Source organism: Zeus faber (genome assembly GCF_960531495.2).
Source record: "Zeus faber genome assembly, chromosome: 18".
NCBI lineage: Eukaryota > Metazoa > Chordata > Actinopteri > Zeiformes > Zeidae > Zeus > Zeus faber.
The window spans coordinates 16,233,171-16,250,857 of record NC_137210.1 but is presented as its reverse complement, the minus strand read 5'-3'; the positions used below and the strand labels follow the sequence as shown (position 1 = coordinate 16,250,857).

The window sequence follows — 17,687 nt, the reverse complement described above, 5'->3', positions numbered from 1 at the left end:
TTCACGATTAACCCCTCCCCACGCGAGTGAACCATGGCACTGCCTCATGAATTATTGAAATTATTATTGATATTGATTATTATTGACTGTTGAAATGATCGTATCGTTACGCAAAGGGAATAGGAAGCGTTTCGGTGACAACACGCGTTGTACACGAGACACTGTGTTATAACTGCGTTATAAGGTTAGGCCTGGGCTGCCACTCTTATCGATCATCGAATGGCAGTAACGATAATGTCGCCGTGAGCGATCAGAGGTTTACCCCGCTCAGACGCTCGTCTATAACGTCTTGTTCAATTGTCCTCGCTTATTTATCGCAGTCGTTAATTCTCAATAGGAGACCCAGCCTGCGTATTTACCTGTTGACAGGGGTGTATTTCAGGAGCCTCGACTTGCATCATTATAGACAAACCGTCTCCCCAAGAAGGAAAAACGCCCGATGGTTTCAAAATATATGTTAGTACTCCTCAATGCGAAATAGTCCGGGTACAAGTCCGACGGAGCGGTAAACGAGGAAGCGGTGCGTCTAACGTGTGATGGAAACGACGGAAAACCCCAAGCAGCCCGGTGACCCCGCCCCCAAGCCGCGGCAGCCAATCGGGGGTCGTTAAAGGGCAGCGGTGGGATACGCCCCCTCTGTCGGATGAGGCCGCCGGAGCTACAATACACTTGCCGTCCACTAGGGGGAGTCTGTGAGCGATCCATGGAAAACAAATTATATATATACAGTATATATATATATATATATATATTTATTACCCAACACAGATGAGTAAAGAGATTTTCCTTCAAAAGCGTTGACGCTTGATGGAATTTAAAGTATGCAGTAGCATTTCGCAACGAACACACACAAAAAATCCGATGAGCAATTTCTGGGCCCTGGATAAAATGAATGAAACCTTTGACAGCACAACCCAGCTTGCATTTTATTTTATTATTTTTTCAGTCATAGATTTGCATGACATGATAAATTAATGTTGCTGTTGTTTTATTATTATTATTATTATTATTATTATTATTATTATTGTTAGAATTGTTAGTATTGTTAGTATTGTTAGTATTGTTAGTATTGCTTTTATTATAATTATTATTAATATTATGATAACTAGTAGTAGTAGTAATAGTAGTAGTAGTAGTAGTAGTAGTAGTAGTAGTAGTAGTAGTAGTAGGATTACTATCTTATCTTATCTTATCTTATCTTATCTTATCTTATCTTATCTTATCTTATCTTATCTTATCCAAGAGGCGTGGACAAGGATAAAGTAAATAACTAGGCCTGTCCGAAATGGTTTTTTTTTTTTTTAAAGAGACTATATAATTATTGCTTAGTGAAATTCATATAGCTACCAGGTCTACTAGCACATTGGTTCTCAACGTGGGGTCCGGGGACCCCCAGGGGTCCTTTAGGTTTAGGAGGTTCCATGGGGTCCCCGGCGAAATGATGGATGGTTAAACGTCACCATTATTTCATTCACAAGGCGTGTCACCATTGGATAATGTAAAGTAATGGCTGTTTTGGTCATCGTGGCCACTGCCACCTCCCTCCCTCTAGCGTCTGGGCAGTATGGGTTGAATCATAATAAAAAAAATAATAATAATAAACCTTCTCGGATCGGGGTCCACCAGGGACAGAATCGTGGCAAGCGGCTATCAAACGGAGGATCCTTCACGGGGAAAAGCTTAACAAATCACTGGTTCTCGAACACAAGTTAAAAGTTGTTCGGCCCGCACGCACAGATTAACCCCCCCCCCCCCCATCCACCGCGTCGTGAGCGCCCCCCACACCGCGGTGCGAGTAAAAAAAAAAAAAAGAAAGAAAGAACGATGGCGATTAAAAAAAAAAAACAACAAAAAAAAAAACAGGTAATTTTTTTATTTGTATTTTTTATCTTAAAAGTCGTCAAGGCAATGAGGTAAAGACTGGCTCGCGTTCGTCCTGACACCTAACTGCGAGGATCCTCGCACTCCGGCGCTGCCCACGGTGCTGCTGTGCGAAGTGACACCAGAAAGGGGGATATTCTTTCCTTTTCGTTTTTTTTTTTTTCTTCTTTTTTTTTTTTTTTTTTTTTTTTTTTTTCCCCTTTAAGCGCGCTCCTGAACACGCGTTCACGTTTGGCAGCTCCACGTCGACATTCTTCCAGCTGCAGAGCAGACAGTGGACTGCGCGGGGCTGGAGGAGGGAAGGTGAAAAAGCTGCGGAGAAGACACCTACGCGGTCGCCGCTTCGCCGCCCCCACCAACCCACACCCACCCCCCCCCCCCCTTCCACCAAAAGTCGGTGCGCGGACGCCAGACGCGCTGGCAGCCGCGGTTCCATCCCGGTCGGACCCGCGGTGATGCGTCTGGTGCTTTTTAAAATCGTCCTTTTCAAATTTTATGATCCAGACTATGTTTGCCCTCGTGTTGGTTTGCAGCTGGCCCCTTGCGTCTACCTGCAGGTACGGTATATGTCTTGGAAAAAAATCCCTTTATTTATCATTAACATGTTTTTTTGGGATGTGGGGCATATTCTACAATGGAGACTACAGCCTTAATTTGTGTTTTTTGCTTTGCAAGTTTAAAGTAGATTCTTATTACCTGCTGTTGGAGTAGCAAATGTCCTGACTAACTTAAAACCTATCACTATACGACAACTCAGTTTGCCCCTATGCTTATCTTTTTTTCCCCCAGCTGCATTCACCTTGGAAGGATTGGTTTGGTTTGTTTAGTGTTTTGAACTGTTGAGCGTTTTTTTTTTCTGTGTCATTTGTAAAGTTGTCAGAGCAACAGGTAGAATCTGACGGTTGTCCATATGTACAAAGGCATGTCGTGTGCACGGGAAGGGGGAAATCAATCTAACAAAGTTATTCTAATTGTAGGGTTTGGTGGTGTTGGCTGGCGTAGAGAGACTGGCCTAAATGTTAACTACAACCTTGATGATGGTCAAGGTTGAAGTGGTGAGTAAACACATTTTAAGGTTTTCAGTCAACAACTGTACATGCCTATTTTATTGGTAATGATTTGGGAAGAAGGACTGGGTTCCACGTCTCATGCACGGATTCTATGCTGCTCCTTCTATGAAGGAGTAATGCCTAAACCATTTGCTATTACTACTGTAGCCTTGACTGAAACGTGGAGGTTTTGTTACAGTTACAGCCTTCTCCTGCGAGGTCTGGAAACGAATACCTTTGAGCTTTGAATGTTTTCTGTGAAATAAAATATAATGAAAATGTATATCAAGTGTATGTTGAACTGTGCTGTATTCTGTTGTGCCCATGCATTATCGCAGGTTGAAGGAGAACTCATGGTTTGGATAAAGGTCTGCACCAAAGGCAAGCCTGTGAGGTGGCATTGTGGCTTTCCAAATAAAGTTCTGTGATACACTCAGACTCTAATTTGTGGTAGTCAGTGCATTACAGAACTTTGTTTTGGGAGTTAAAACTTTGCCTTAGTGGATCAAATCATCAAACATGCGGAAAGTTGGTATGCGCATACAGTATAATAACATTCCTGTTTAAGTGTCATTGTTTTCAAAAATAAAGTTTGACTTTTCATGAAGTGGTTCTTGCAGACTCTATATTTTACAATATAACTGTGATGATGTTGTATTGTGAGACAGCTGCTGCTTGCAATTTATACAAGTCCTTGTTCATCATAACTTTTAAGAAAATGAATGTACCATATGGAAACAGGCCTACTTGTCATGTGACTCAGTGGCGGTGAGGCAGAAAAGTCAATACTAAAGCAAAACGGTCTCAGGCTTCTAGATGTTTTATAACTATTTCAAAAAAATACAATATATTACAATTACAATGCAATTATACATTATAAAAGGGTTTTATTCAAAATCATAATGGACTTGACGGTAACATACAGAACTCATGAAAATATGAATCACGACTTCAAGACGACATACGTGTCACAATTGTAGTCTATGGGGCTTCATTTAAGTCGGTGGATCATCTATAAACAAAAAAGCCGTCCCTTTTTTTTTTTTTTTCACAATTGCATAATTCCTGTTACAGATAATTGCAAATTAAATTATAGGAAAATATCAAGGTGAAGTCATGTTAAGGTTTGTGTGTCTTATCATTTTTGATATATATATATATGTGTTTTTTTTCCGTTCTTTGATATGCCTGACCCGCTATAAACCTCCACCTTGGTCTATTTTCCATTTCCAATTTTCATTTAATTAAGCAACTACCTATGTAATGTATATACGTATAATGTATATATAATGTGTATATATATATATATATATATATATATATAAAATTGATTCATATATATGTGTGTGTGTGTGTGTGTGTACTGTATATATATATATACCATCTAATATATATATATATATATATATATATATATATATATATATATATATATATATATATATATATATATATATACACACACACACACACACACATACATATTATACATATACATATGGTATATGTGTGTGTGTGTGTGTGTGTACTGTATATATATATATACCATCTAATATATATATATATATATATATATATATATATATATATATATATATATATATATATATATACACACACACACACACACATATACCATATGTATATGTATAATATGTATGTGTGTGTGTGTGTGTGTGTGTCTGTGTGTTTGTTTGTTTTTGTATTTGTCAATACCTTGTATTTACCAAGCCAACGTTACAGTTCACCAAACTAAACTGCCAAGTGTCACTCCGTGCCGCAAAGCATGCCGGGCCACGGCGTGTTGCAGGCGTCACATCCTGCTGTAGCCGCCGCTCCCTCTCCGCACAAACACGGAAGCAGCATGGCGTCCGGCGGCGGCAGCGGCAGCGGCGACAGCTCCGGCAGGCGACCGACCGCACAGCAAAGACTGCGGGTGATTGCCGGACATCTGCGGAAACCGGCGGACGGCGGAGGTCCGGGCGTCGGAGCCGTGGAATGCAGCGCTCCGGGCGACAAAGCGGACGCTGCCGGGACGAGGACGGTGCCGAGGCGAAGGTAAAGGGAGCGCAGGGAGGCAATGGGGACCAGGGGATAATAATAGACCATTATAATGGGACTGGCAACCTGGCGGGCTCATAACTGGCAACCGCACGTATCCAGTTCTCGTATATCTTTCCTTAAGTTGGGTAGTTTTGCTGATAAGCAGCTCGTTGAGCCGCCAACTCGTTAGCCAGCTTGTGGTTATTCATTCAGGGTGGGCGCGTCCCAAACACTTCGACCCGCAATTCAGTGGCGTCCACTTTTTGATTTTTGTATGAATCTATAAACACAATTGCGATTTTTCTTTTTTTTTTTTTTGTCGTTGTTGTTGTTGTTTTTCTTGCTGTGCGGCGTGTTGTATTCTAGGTGTATATTCAGTCGCGGCTTTAGTAGGGTTGTCCACGGAGAAATCCTTAAAGTTAGTGTTATTGATTTGACCATCTAATGTTTTGCATTTTCGCTTCTATCCATAATGCTGTTTTTCCTGTTTTGGAACGTGCATTTCATCAGCATTCCATCCATATTGACCAATGTGCCGCTAAACGGATTGGGTGTGGTAAATGCAAAAAAAAAACAAAAAAAAAAAACATTTTGAAATCCACAAAGGCTTTCAAATGCGAATACAAAGTTATATATTTTGTTTACCGCTCAACTAATGCAATTAAAAAAAAAAATGTAAGTAATATTTCACATGTCAAACTTTTCCCCCATCTGCTATCCTGATGTGATTGGTTAAGATGAGCGTGGCCTGACTTCCAACCTATGAGCAGTTCCATTCACTTTGAGGGGGGGGGGGGAAAGCCCCATAATCACCAAGTTGCACTGACATCTAGTGTCGGCCTCATATAAGACTCTGGTTGTTCAGCGAGAACACTAAGCTCTTGCTTTGGAGTTCAGATAACACTTGTGTTTCGGACGTCTCGCTGATCACGTCCTGTTCCTGTCAACGTGACATTGTGATTCCCGCAGTAAATGTTTTGTCTCGCAGCCCAGTTTGTTCCAACCAGAATTTGCGTCGGGCTGACGCTGACCAGTAGGACGCTTGTATTTGAATTATTTAGATCCTACCCAGAGAGATAAGTCGCATATGTAGACATAACAACTGAGGAAGGACCAGGTCGCCTGGCGTCTTTATCACGACAGTTTGCGTGCTAATACACAAAACGTATTTTTTTTTGTATAATATATGATTATAAGCATTGTCAACGCAAGTTATTGTTCGTCAATTTTGGGGGGAACGAGTAGGCTCTTGATTCTGGGATTTAGAGAATTCTCGGCACAACCAGTTGCTGTCGATTCGATAGGAAACAAGAACATTATTTTATTTCTAACCTTTTGACACGCCCCATTTGGTTTGGTCGTACAGATACTTTTTTCCTGGCGTCGTAGTCCCATGTACTCAAAATGTTTCATTCCCGTAATAGTGAGAACGACACATGTTGATTATTTAGTATAGATTGTTGTAGATGGACGCTGATCACCGTTTTCTCCCCGACTGTTTGCGTGGAATTGTTTCAACGCCTGATCTGCCGTTCGAGTGGGAGACCTAGACTTAACTCCTGTCCGTTCCAAGGCAAGCATCGATCCCCTGTATAAATCCGTCAGAGATATCGACCAGTGGCGCTTTTATGATCAGCGAAATTACACCTATAATACCATGCGATATGGAGAGGGTCGTTCATAGATTTGGCCTCTCTTTAAGAAGAAGTGCGACTCCCCCTTCAAACGACCCAAAGTCTTATCCGTTAGAGCATAGAACTCATATGTTGTGGTCCTTCCTGGCACTATTCGGTTTTTGTCATATTAAGCTATAAGTTGTGATTTATTTTTATTTTTATTATCCGATATAGAAAAACCACCTGTTCTCCAAGTCCCTGTTCACCAAGTCTCCAAGTCCCCCCCCCCCAAAAAAAATAAAAATAAATTTGGGCCATCTTAAAACTCTGTACAATGCAGTATGTTAAATGGTTTAAACAAGCTTTGTGAGTAAAGTTAGCCATGGCCTGAGGATATGAGCCCAAACCACTGGCCGGGCCGGCTGAGCTCTGAAGTGCCTGAAGGCTTTGGATGATGAGAAAATTCCTATTTGCATTTCTTTGTCAAGTATGTGGTGATCAGCTGTACTTTCAAAGACTTTAAAACAATTTACATAAAAATAAATCCCCCCCCCCCCCCCCCTTGTCTTCTTACTAATTGTTGATTGCTAAACTCAGAAATGCTTGCCCTTGTTTGCCGTCAATATCTGTATCGCTTCTCTATTGGTTGTGAAGCTGCAAAAGGTGTGTTTTTTTCAATTTTTGTTTTTGCCACATCAGCTGTTTTTGAGGCACTGCTTTGAAGACCCTAGCTGCAGCCCATTATGGCTCTCCTGGATTAAAGGAGCATCCTCTGTTGTTTGTTACGACCTTTTGAACGTGTTGTTCTTGCTCCCGGCATTGCCATGCCAACGCACTGTGGTTGCCTGACTGTATCCGTAGCTCTGTGCAGCAGGTAGCACTTTGGGGACATTACTCTGGACCTACCTGCCTTCAATCCCTCTGCAAATAGCAGGTAGAACCTCTGCCGTGAGCCAGTGGAAGGTGGATGAAATGATTTTAAAAGGGATACTCTGTCGGCGCGAGACATTGCAGTGCATATTTGGCAACCCCTCCCCAACTTGAACAAGTGGTTTGGATTTTAAGGGTGAAACTCGTCAAAAAATGTATCATACGGTCTAATCGGGGTACTTTTTAAAATGGGTCTTTGTGCTTCTTATATAAATGACTGTTGTTGTTTTTTTCTCTAGGCAGGAGGTTATGAAGTGGAATGGCTGGGGATACAGCGATTCCCGGTTCCTCTTCAACAAGAAAGGGCAAGCAGAGTTTACTGGCAAAAGGTACAGTATGACGCCCCATTTATATAGAGCTTTTAATTTACGAAAACGCAATGTAATTGAGAGTCAGAAACAAATTATATCTTTCATATGTTAAGGATGGAAAGACAGATCGCTGTCACTATACAGGTTGCAGGTTGGATAATATGTTGATAAGCTGATCAGTGTTGAGTAAACTGAAATTGAGTTACTTAATTATTGTTATCTGTACCAGGCCGATTTCAAAATTATGTCATTCCGTTGTGATGCGAGATGATTAATTAGCTTCACGCCGCAATTTGTTTATGGATAGGAACTTTTGATGGTACTTTAATGACTCTTTTTGCACTACTGCCATGTTTTCAATGCTATTTGCACGGCTCGCTTACAATGACCTCTGATATATATTACCACGTTTGAAGACGGATGGAGTATACTGTCCACTCAGCAAATTGAATTAAAGAGCTGCCATTTATATAGTGAAATGTCTGAAAGCAGTATAGGAATGTACGTTTTTGGCTGTCTTGCCCAACTCCATTGTCAACACACAGAGGCTGGATTTTTTCTGCAGCCCACACTGCACACACTCTCAGCCCTGACATCCACGCCATATGCCGCTCCTACGCTCACTCGACTGGGGTGCTACTGCCATCTAGTGGCTGGTATTGATTACTGTCATCTGAGAAGATCACGCCGGCTTTGATTTTCACTGGCGTGAGCCTGGCTTGCTGCTGTCCATCCCACACCCAGTTTATCCTAGTCTAACCAACAACCCCCATTCATACTGTGACACCGCACACACGTGGAGTTTATGGCCTAATAATTATTAATGCGTTTTCCTGGCCTGTATTTAAGCACATGTCGTAATCTATACTTCAGCAACTGACGAAAGAGGAAACTTTGAGTCTAATATTCTGTGGGCCCAAGCCTATTGTCTCTGATCTTCAGTGACTGAATGTGGCTTTGGTTTTCACTGGCAGCAGAATGGATAGCTCTTTTATTTTGCGTCCACTGTTCGACACTGTTATCTTTGTCTCAGATGACAAAAGCAGAGGCTGAGATGGACCTTGTTTTTGTGATCACGATGTATGGCTTTCAAACAGACAGCCTTGGCTGTCAGACTGTAAACGAGGGGATCTGCTTGTGTGTGTGTGTGTGTGTGTGTGTGTGAGGAATGGGTTAAACTGAACAGGATGTTGCACAGCAAAACATTTCCTTTTTTTTTAATTTTAATTTTTTTTTTTAAAGAAGTTGCATTGAACTGCATCAGCGAACGTGTCTCTGTCTTCTCAGCTGAAAACAGCCACCATGGCGGTGTACAGTAGCCAGGCAGGGGGGCTGAATGGACGGCAAAGAACATCTCCTCCCGCTGCCTCCGCCTCTGGGCTTGACGTGATGGAGGCTTTTTCATTTAAGAATGTGTTTCATGGTCTTTTGGACAAAGGCAAACCACAGGCCCCTGATGGGCTGGCCCAGGCGGTGCCAGCAGCTCAATTATACCAGGCTGGCTGGGGCCAACGCATGGACAGCACTGTCAAAGAAGCACTGCTCGCCTAATAACCTCCTTGGACTCCCTTCTTATTATACAACAAGAACATGCCCACTAGAGCGCTTAAACATTTTCATATTGAGGATTTATTAGGTTTGGCTTTGCCCAAAAGTGCAAAATATGCACAAAAGCCCTATTTTGTAGAATCGCTTCCCTGTATTTTATTTTTATTTTTTTCAAGATTCAAGAGGTTTATTCGTCACATACATATACATACTTTCATACATATATGCAGTGAAATGTCCATGCATTGCACCCGGTGATTACACACTATGTTCTAGACTGTACACAGTAGCTACCTAAGAATTTCTACTTGACTAACTAACTGATTCCTAAAACGTAATGCAGGAAGTCGAATACTATAGAATAAAATATATATGTATGTGTGTGTGTATATATATATATATATATATATATATATATATATATATATATATAGAATAAAATAAAAATTTTGGGGGGTATATAAATAATGATATTTTGTCTTATATGTTCCAGATATAGGCTAAGTGGTATGATCCTGCCGAGTTTGAAAGACTGGTTTGAAGGCACTTTTGGAGCCAGCATACAGCATAAGACTCCCGCCACAGTGAGTGTCGTTCAAACATGGCCGTCGTGTCTTCTTTGAATGAGGAATCACCATGCCAGTCTCTCAGCTCTGCCCCAATGCCTTCCCTATTTTCAGCCGCTTCTGAATCCCAACGCAGTGAAGCCTCCCACCCTTAATGAGGCCTTCGTGGAGGATCTCAAGTCTGCAGGCATCCCATTTTCCAGTGATGCGGGGGACCGCGTGTTCCGCGCCCACGGTGAGTCCCTGGTGCGGCTGGAAAACGAACACGCTTTTTAAAAAAAAAAAAAAAAAATTTTTTTTAATGATGTCATTTTCCGTCTTTGAATTCTGCATTTCCTTCCAGGGCACTGCTTGCATGAGATTTTTGCCCTGCGAGAAGGCAAAGTCGGACGTGTTCCAGACCTGGTGGTGTGGCCAAGTGAGTTCAGAAAACTGTGCCTTTAACTGTTTTTATTGGTTCGTTTTCCTCCTCCCACGCTGCGTAGCAGATTTCCCCCCCCCCCCCGGCTTAGGTGATTTAAAGGGTTAATCTCTGCAGAGGCGAAGGGATATTAATATGTATGAGCGGAGGATTAATAAGAAGCGTCAGGGGGAGGATGGTTGACACCCGATATGCCGCGCTCTAGCCCAGCAGAGTACACCCATGAATTATGAGCATGAGATTGGTTTGCTGCCGTTATGGTTGGCACTATTTTATCATGCAAATGAGCGCAAACTGATCGTGGAAACTTGATTAGCAGCCTCCAAAATGGCCGACTCTCGAAGCAACTCTAACCATCTTTAGAACTAAGAACTCCCAAATATTTTCTTTCAAACTGCATAATCCATGTCTAACAGTAATTAGCAACAGTTGTTTCTGAATACAAAACTGATAATGGGCCGGATAGTATTTATTTATTTTTTATTATTCAAGCGGAGGATTATTTTCGTGAACTGTAATCCAGAGCCAGGCCAGAGCCCTCCATTTAATTGGGACGGCTGAATGTGTTTGAAAGGAGGCGAGTTCTTTCTTCTTTTCCCCGGATCACAAAGCACTTGGGGGTAGTCAGGCAGATCAACGTAGGTGGATATCGCCGCTCTGCGCGCTCTCTCTCTCTGTCTCTGTCTCTGTCTCTCTCTTTCTCTCTCTCTCTCTCTCTCTCTCTCTCTCTCTCTCTCTCTTTCTCTCTCTCTCTCTCTCTCTGATGTGAATGAATGTGGGAACTGTGATTGGCCGGGGCGGCGTCACATTGATCCACTGCATCCTGCCTCAGAGACTGTAGCTCAATGCTTCCCGGCTCCGTCTCAGGAACGCCCCGGGCAAATCAGAGCCATCTCAGCCGGGAAGCCCCTCCACCACCACCACCACCACCACCACCCCTCTGCATGTCCCCCCTGTACTGTGGGGCTGGGGACTTGGGAATTTATTCATTGTCTTTTTATTAAACCATAGTGAGCTTTTTGATTCCTTCTGTACACTTGGCTTGATTGTTAAACATATCATTGAGTGTAGGAATTGAGGAAATTTACTTGACTGTGTCCAACTATTACTATTGTACCCTGTTCCTTCTCAGACTCCCATAACGATGTAGTGAAAATAGTGGAACTGGCATGCAAGCACGATGTCTGTTTAATACCTTATGGAGGTGAGTAGTTGTCTTTCAGAGAATCATTATTGGAAAATGTGGTTATTCTTATATACTGTATGTGCTTATACTGTCTTTGACTCTTATTTCATCTCACTATTTCCGTTATGTGTTATTTTATATAGAAATAATATGTCGCACCAGCTCCTTGAATGATTCCATTCAGGCTTCCTGAGCCTTTCTTTGCACAGTGCAGTGTCCGGAAGGCACAACAGGGACACCTTTTGGGTGTGTGCTCAAAAGATTGTGTCCTGGGGATACCAGGCAAACAAGTTCATAAAAGTGACACAATGCAGAGAATTATTGCAAATAAACCCTCAGGGTGGCATGTCACAAGCATTCAGTCAGCTGGAGTGGAGGAAGACTTTGGCTCAGACCATTTACTTTATCGCTACATTTTCCTTTCTGCCTTCAACTGGGCGTGTGTGTGTGTGTGTGTGTGTGTGTGTGTGTGTGTGTGTGTGTGTGTGTGTGTGTGTGTGTGTGTGTGTGTGTGTGTGTGTGTGTGTGTGTGTGTGTGTGTGTGTGTGTGTGTGTGTGTGTGTGTGTGCGCTCCAGGAGGAACCAGCGTCTCCAGTGCTCTAGAGTGCCCCCCAGAGGAGACGCGCTCCATCATCTCTCTGGATACTTCACAGATGGTAAAACCTTGCTCCATACACAGGGACCATGTTGGTCTTAAACTGTAATCCTCAATGTACAATTGTTTCACATATGAGTCACTCCAACCAAACTGTAGAACATCTTTTTTTTTTTTCGCTAATTGGTTTCCTCTTTTGTGGTTGAAGGGAGGTAGATGAACGTCAACACAAAATCATGTTTTGAATCGTGTGCTAACATCCGTAGAGAAACTTCTGATCTTGAATAAGCACAACGTTTGGTTTAGAAAGAAAGTCCTACATGACTGCTCTGATATTTTGGGCTTTTCCACAACTTCCAACACTTTTTTTTTTTTTTTTAATCCCTGGGATGAAATTCAGAATTTTTTTTTTTCCTTTAACCTCAATTTTTAACACAAGCATTTCCTGCATCTCGGTATAAAAAAAATCTAGCGATACTAATAAAATGTTTGGAATCATCTTTCTATCCTGATAGGGAAAAAAAATCGAGTCCTATTTCATAAATGTATTGTTCATAAAATATTGAAATTCCAATTTAACCACAAGTCGTTTTGTTTTTTTTATTTCTATATTTCAACTGACATTGGATCAATGCGGCCGGTAACCTTTATAGAATTAAATCGCGGCCTCAGCTCCAGAAATCCAAACACAGTTTAGCCCACAGTGAAAATGCTGTGTGTTGTTATCAGTACAGTAAAGCCCTTTGATGTGATGTATATATGAGCCATCTGGACGCCGCCCGACAACCTTTCAGGGAGTCGCTGACATGGACACCAGCAGCCAGCGTGCAGTGTCAAGGGTCAGAGGTCGGGCAGTTTCAGGGGAAGCACATGAAAGGAGCAGCATGGCAGGAACACAATCTTTATTACCCCTGGAAAATAATTGATTCCAGGTGTGACGCAAGGGCCCACGCTGTGGAGAAAGGGAGGCCTGTAAGAGCGGCATTAGCGGGATTGAATGTTAAATAAAGGTTAACCTTAAGGGACCTACAGTAACTTCTGTACCCTTTGAAACGTGCACGTCAGGCTAGAAGGCGGCGCTCCTCTGTTCCTCCCTAAATGATGAAAAAAGTACCGAGAGCTACGTTTCCCTGGTGCCTTTCTTCCTTCACGTGAAACCCTGAACGAAAAAAAAAAAAAAAAAGCATAAATCCGAGGTCTTATTTTCTTGCAAAAGCCACGCACATTTTCTCAACTTAAAAAAACTCAATGTGCTTCTCCCTTCGATGCATTTAATAGACATTTCAGAGGTTTTTCCCTTTCATTTTCCATGGCATGAACTATGTTGGTCGAAGCCCTTTTTGTAATGAAAGTTTATGACCCGACCGTCTCTGTTGTTTTTTTTGGGTTTTTTTCCCCTTCCCATCTGCAGAATCGCATATTGTGGATTGATGAGAAGAATTTAACTGCCCACGTTGAAGCTGGCATTGTTGGTCAGGATTTGGAGAGATTAGTAAGTACTACGCGTCCATCCATTAATGCATTCTAGAGATCTTTATTTTTTTTATTTGAGCTTGAAATTGGAGGCCAACGTGTAAGCTGTTTTCCTCGAAGCCGTTTAGCGATCGGATGCCCTGTTGAATGACTTGGCTCTGATCTGGTGCTGACGGTATTTAGTGAGTTTAACCGCGGAGCAGAGCATTAAAAGGGTAGAGATTGAGGTGCCAGATATGAGCAGATGGCACCATCAAGCTAATTCTGAAAAATGTAGAAGAAGCGGGGCGTTTGATGTCGAGGAATGCACGCGCTGCATTTCAATCAGACTCTACCTCTGCGTTTGGACCGGGCCATTCCGAGGGAGCAGATGGGTCTGCATTAAAAACTGCCTTGCAGGGGATTGAAGTAATAAAACACAGACTGACATTACGCTCGTCTTGCGATCCCTGCCTCTCGGGGCTGCAGGAGCACTCCAGGGCCTTGTCGGTGTGTGTGTGTGTGGTTGTGTGTGTTATTTGTCTGTATTTTTTTTTTTTTTTTCTTTCCTGCTTGGTGATCCGGTCTTTCTGTTATGAGCTGCTCCAAGGGAAGAGTATGGGCTCCAGATGACAAAGCTATGGTCTGACCCTCCCACATTTGGACTGGGGTTGTAATCTTCTTTTCAAGTCGTAACAACCCCAACGTCCTGTAGGCAAGCGATGTGTTTTTTTTTTTTTCTTCCTTTGATTCTCTCGCTTTTCCCCACTTTAGTTTATTATGGGTCGTTGTAAAAATCAAAGATGTTGTAAACTTTGGGCATTACAACATAGTGAGTGCAGTCAAATCCACAAGTGACGCTGTGGTGTTTTTCCTCCCAGCGCCTTATTTTTCTTTATGATAATAAAAAAGGGTTGACACCATTATTGTGTTCTTGAATGAATTTTAAATTATCTTTTTCCTCCGCAGCTTAATGAAAATGGCTACTGCACTGGTCACGAGCCTGACTCCATGGAGTTCAGCTCCCTGGGCGGGTGGGTGGCGACCAGAGCATCGGGCATGAAGAAGAACATCTATGGGAACATCGAGGACCTGGTGAGTTACTTTCCGTTTCGTTCCGCTCATATTGCTTCAAAACGGGATAATAACTGGGTAACGTTTGTGCACACTACGTAATCTAATTCTGGTTGAAACGTGTCAATATTTGACGGCGTTGGCGTTGTGTCGCTGTTCAGGTGGTCCATGTGAAGATGGTGACGCCTCGAGGCGTGATGGAGAAGAGCTGCCAGGTCCCACGCATGTCCGCCGGGCCGGACATTCACCACTTCATCCTGGGCTCAGAAGGTCTCACTTTTTCACTTCACCTTGTACACCATGAGCCGGGCGGGCCATGGGTGGCTGGTTTTGTGTTTCTGTGTAGTTCCTATGTATTAACTCAAGCGGGTGACACGGGGGCACTTCTCATGTTGCTGCCCTGTTCCATATTAACCCCATTGTGTGGGGGCGGGGAAGTGACCCAGAGGGATCCTGGTTACGAAACAACGAGAATCCTCTTCACACCCCCCCCCCCCCCCCCCCCCCCCCCCCCCCCCCGCAGCACCCCGTCCTTGTGAAGGTCCACAGAGAATGCTACCATATGCCAGCCCACACACACACACACACACACACACACACACACACACACACACACACACACACACACACGATGAGGAGGTGCAGAGACTCTTGGCTTCTCTGTGTTAAACAGCTGTGGACGCAAGCTCCACATTCGCTCAGCGTTCTGCTCTCTGGCAACATCAGGAGCATTGCAGAAATCATCTCCATTACTCTCTGGAATTGAATTAAGTGTATACCAAATGCACATCTGTCCCAAAATGTTCGAAAAATGTTCCTCAATTTTGCGGAAATATGGTAGTAATAAGCAGTTATTACAGAGGTTTAAGTTTTCAATGTCAGGCTGTAACAACACGAGTCCAGTGTTGATCTGGCACCTGTCAGGGGGGTGGGATATGGCTAGACGACTGGGTCAGATAACCTCCAAGGTCTTGTGGGGTGTTCCCAGTATGCAGTGGTTAGTACCTGCCAAAAGTGGTCCAAGGAAGGACAACCGCTAAACCGATGATGGGGTCATGGGCGCCCATGGGCTCGATGATGTGCATGGGGAGTGAAGTCTAGCCCGTCTGGTCCGATCCCGCAGAAGAGCTACTGTAGCACAAATTGCTGAAAATTTGAATGCTGCTTTGATAGAAAGTTGTGAGAACACACAGTGCATCGCAGCTTGCTGCGTATGGGGCTGTGTAGCTGCAGACCGGTCAGAGTGTCCATGCTGACCCCTGTCCAGCACCGAAAGCGCCTACAATGGACACATGAGTGTCAGAACCGGACCATGGAGCAATGGAAGAAGGTGGCCTGGTCTGATGAATCATGATTTCTTCTACATCAGGTGGATGGCCGGGTGCTTGTGCGTCCTTTACTTGGGGAAGAGATGGCACCAGGATGCTCTATGGGAAGAAGGCAAGCCGGCGTAGGCAGTGTGATGCTCTGGGCAATGTCCTGCTGGGAAACCTTGGGTCCTGGCATTCATTTGGATGTTACTTTGACATATACCACCTACCTAAACATTGTTGCAGACCAAGTTCACCCCTTCATGGTAACAGTATTCCCTGATGGCAGTGTCCTCTTTCAGCAGGATAATGCACCCTGCCACACTGCAAAAAATGTTCAGGAATAGTTTGAGGAACATGACAAAGAGTTCAAGGTGTTCACTTGGCCTCCAAGTTCCCCAGATCTCAATCCGATCGAGTATCTGTGGGATGTAATGGACCAACAAGCCCGATCCATGGGGGCCACACCTCGCATCTTCCAGGACTTAAAAGATCTGCTGCTAATGTCTTGGTGCCAGATACCAAAGGACACCTTCAGAGGCCTTGTGGAGTCCATGCCTCGATCAGTCAGAGCTGTTTTGGCGGCACGAAGGGGCGCTACATGATATTTGGCAGGCGGTTTTAATGTTGTGGCTGATGGAGGCGATTATGTTATTGGCCCATTTAGAAGCTGTGTTTCAGCCAGGCCTGTTGGAGCCACATTTGTGTTAGACCCTTTGAGTTATTTTTATATATAGTTATCGTATATGGCTTCATATATGAGTTCCCTAAAATCTGGTACATGTGCCACCAACAGTGGGGTTGTAAGGACAAACAACTCTCACCTATTTCGCTCTTGAATTCGGTTGATTCTAGCGTCCCCAACAGCGCAAAGGTACCAAGAGTGTTCCACAACCAAAGCTGCTATAGTATAAAGTCATAGGTCCCTAGTGCAGAACTTCCCTTCAAAATCGTTGTCGTGACCTATTATTTTCTAAACAAACACAACCCTTAAAAGCCTCGAGGCAAGCGTACCGTTGCTGGAGAGCCTGCCTTTTGTGTGAAGAAGTAATGGGATACGACCGCACGTCTTTAGCTGAGCGTGCGCTCCCGAGAGGCCATGCGGCGAAGTTGAGAGGTCACACCACACAGTTTGGTCTCGTTAGAATTATCTACCTCCTTGCCCTGGCACGCCGCAGCAACCTTATAACTCTGCGGCACATGTAAAGCGGAACGCCTTCCCTCCATTAGAAATTAGTGCCCAACTCGCGCTTCTAATTCACGAGGCGGCAACGGGGGCCTACCTCGTCTTTCTGACCTTGGAGTTGGACTGAATGCAAAGTGTTTCTCCCAACTCCGCCCGGCCTGGAACGATGGCAGTAGAAAGTGATTTACTATTGATTATGCCAAAGGCCTTTCAACCGGGAGTGTGTGTGCATGCATGCATGGGTGTGCGCGTGCTCGTTTAGTGTTGTGCACGTGCTAGTGTCGATACCAAGAGATGCTCTCAGTTTGATTTCAAAAGGGCGGCCATTTTGTGAAAATATCTTAGAACGACGGCATAATTCTACTCCTTTAGAGAAAGCTCTCTCATCGACTCTCCTGTTTCCTACCTCAGTCTCTTTCCCACCCGAGTTCCATCACTATAGCTCCTCCCTCTCCATCTCTCTCTCTCTCTCTCTCTCTCCTCTCTCTCTCTCTCTCGTCTCTCTCTCTCTCTCTCTCT

The 17,687-nt window shown here is 43.6% G+C and overlaps 2 protein-coding genes across 2 annotated transcripts in view; one reads left to right on the top strand and one right to left on the bottom strand.

Annotated features, from left to right (window-relative positions):
* LOC307244061 (dual 3',5'-cyclic-AMP and -GMP phosphodiesterase 11A-like) overlaps positions 1-17,687 on the bottom strand; it is a gene marked incomplete at its 5' end in the record, with an annotated part of 79,797 nt that overhangs the window by 7,629 nt on the left and 54,481 nt on the right. The gene's annotated exons all lie outside the window — the stretch shown is intronic.
* Positions 4,717-17,687, top strand: part of agps (alkylglycerone phosphate synthase) — a gene marked incomplete at its 5' end in the record, with an annotated part of 28,040 nt that continues 15,069 nt past the window's right edge. The window contains 10 exons of the mRNA XM_080019479.1: positions 4,717-4,988; positions 7,759-7,848; positions 9,872-9,962; positions 10,059-10,179; positions 10,288-10,362; positions 11,498-11,569; positions 12,128-12,207; positions 13,558-13,638; positions 14,568-14,693; positions 14,834-14,942. Of these exons, the coding sequence (XP_079875605.1) occupies positions 4,717-4,988; positions 7,759-7,848; positions 9,872-9,962; positions 10,059-10,179; positions 10,288-10,362; positions 11,498-11,569; positions 12,128-12,207; positions 13,558-13,638; positions 14,568-14,693; positions 14,834-14,942 (1,117 nt within the window). The remainder of the gene's footprint in view (positions 4,989-7,758; positions 7,849-9,871; positions 9,963-10,058; positions 10,180-10,287; positions 10,363-11,497; positions 11,570-12,127; positions 12,208-13,557; positions 13,639-14,567; positions 14,694-14,833; positions 14,943-17,687) is intronic.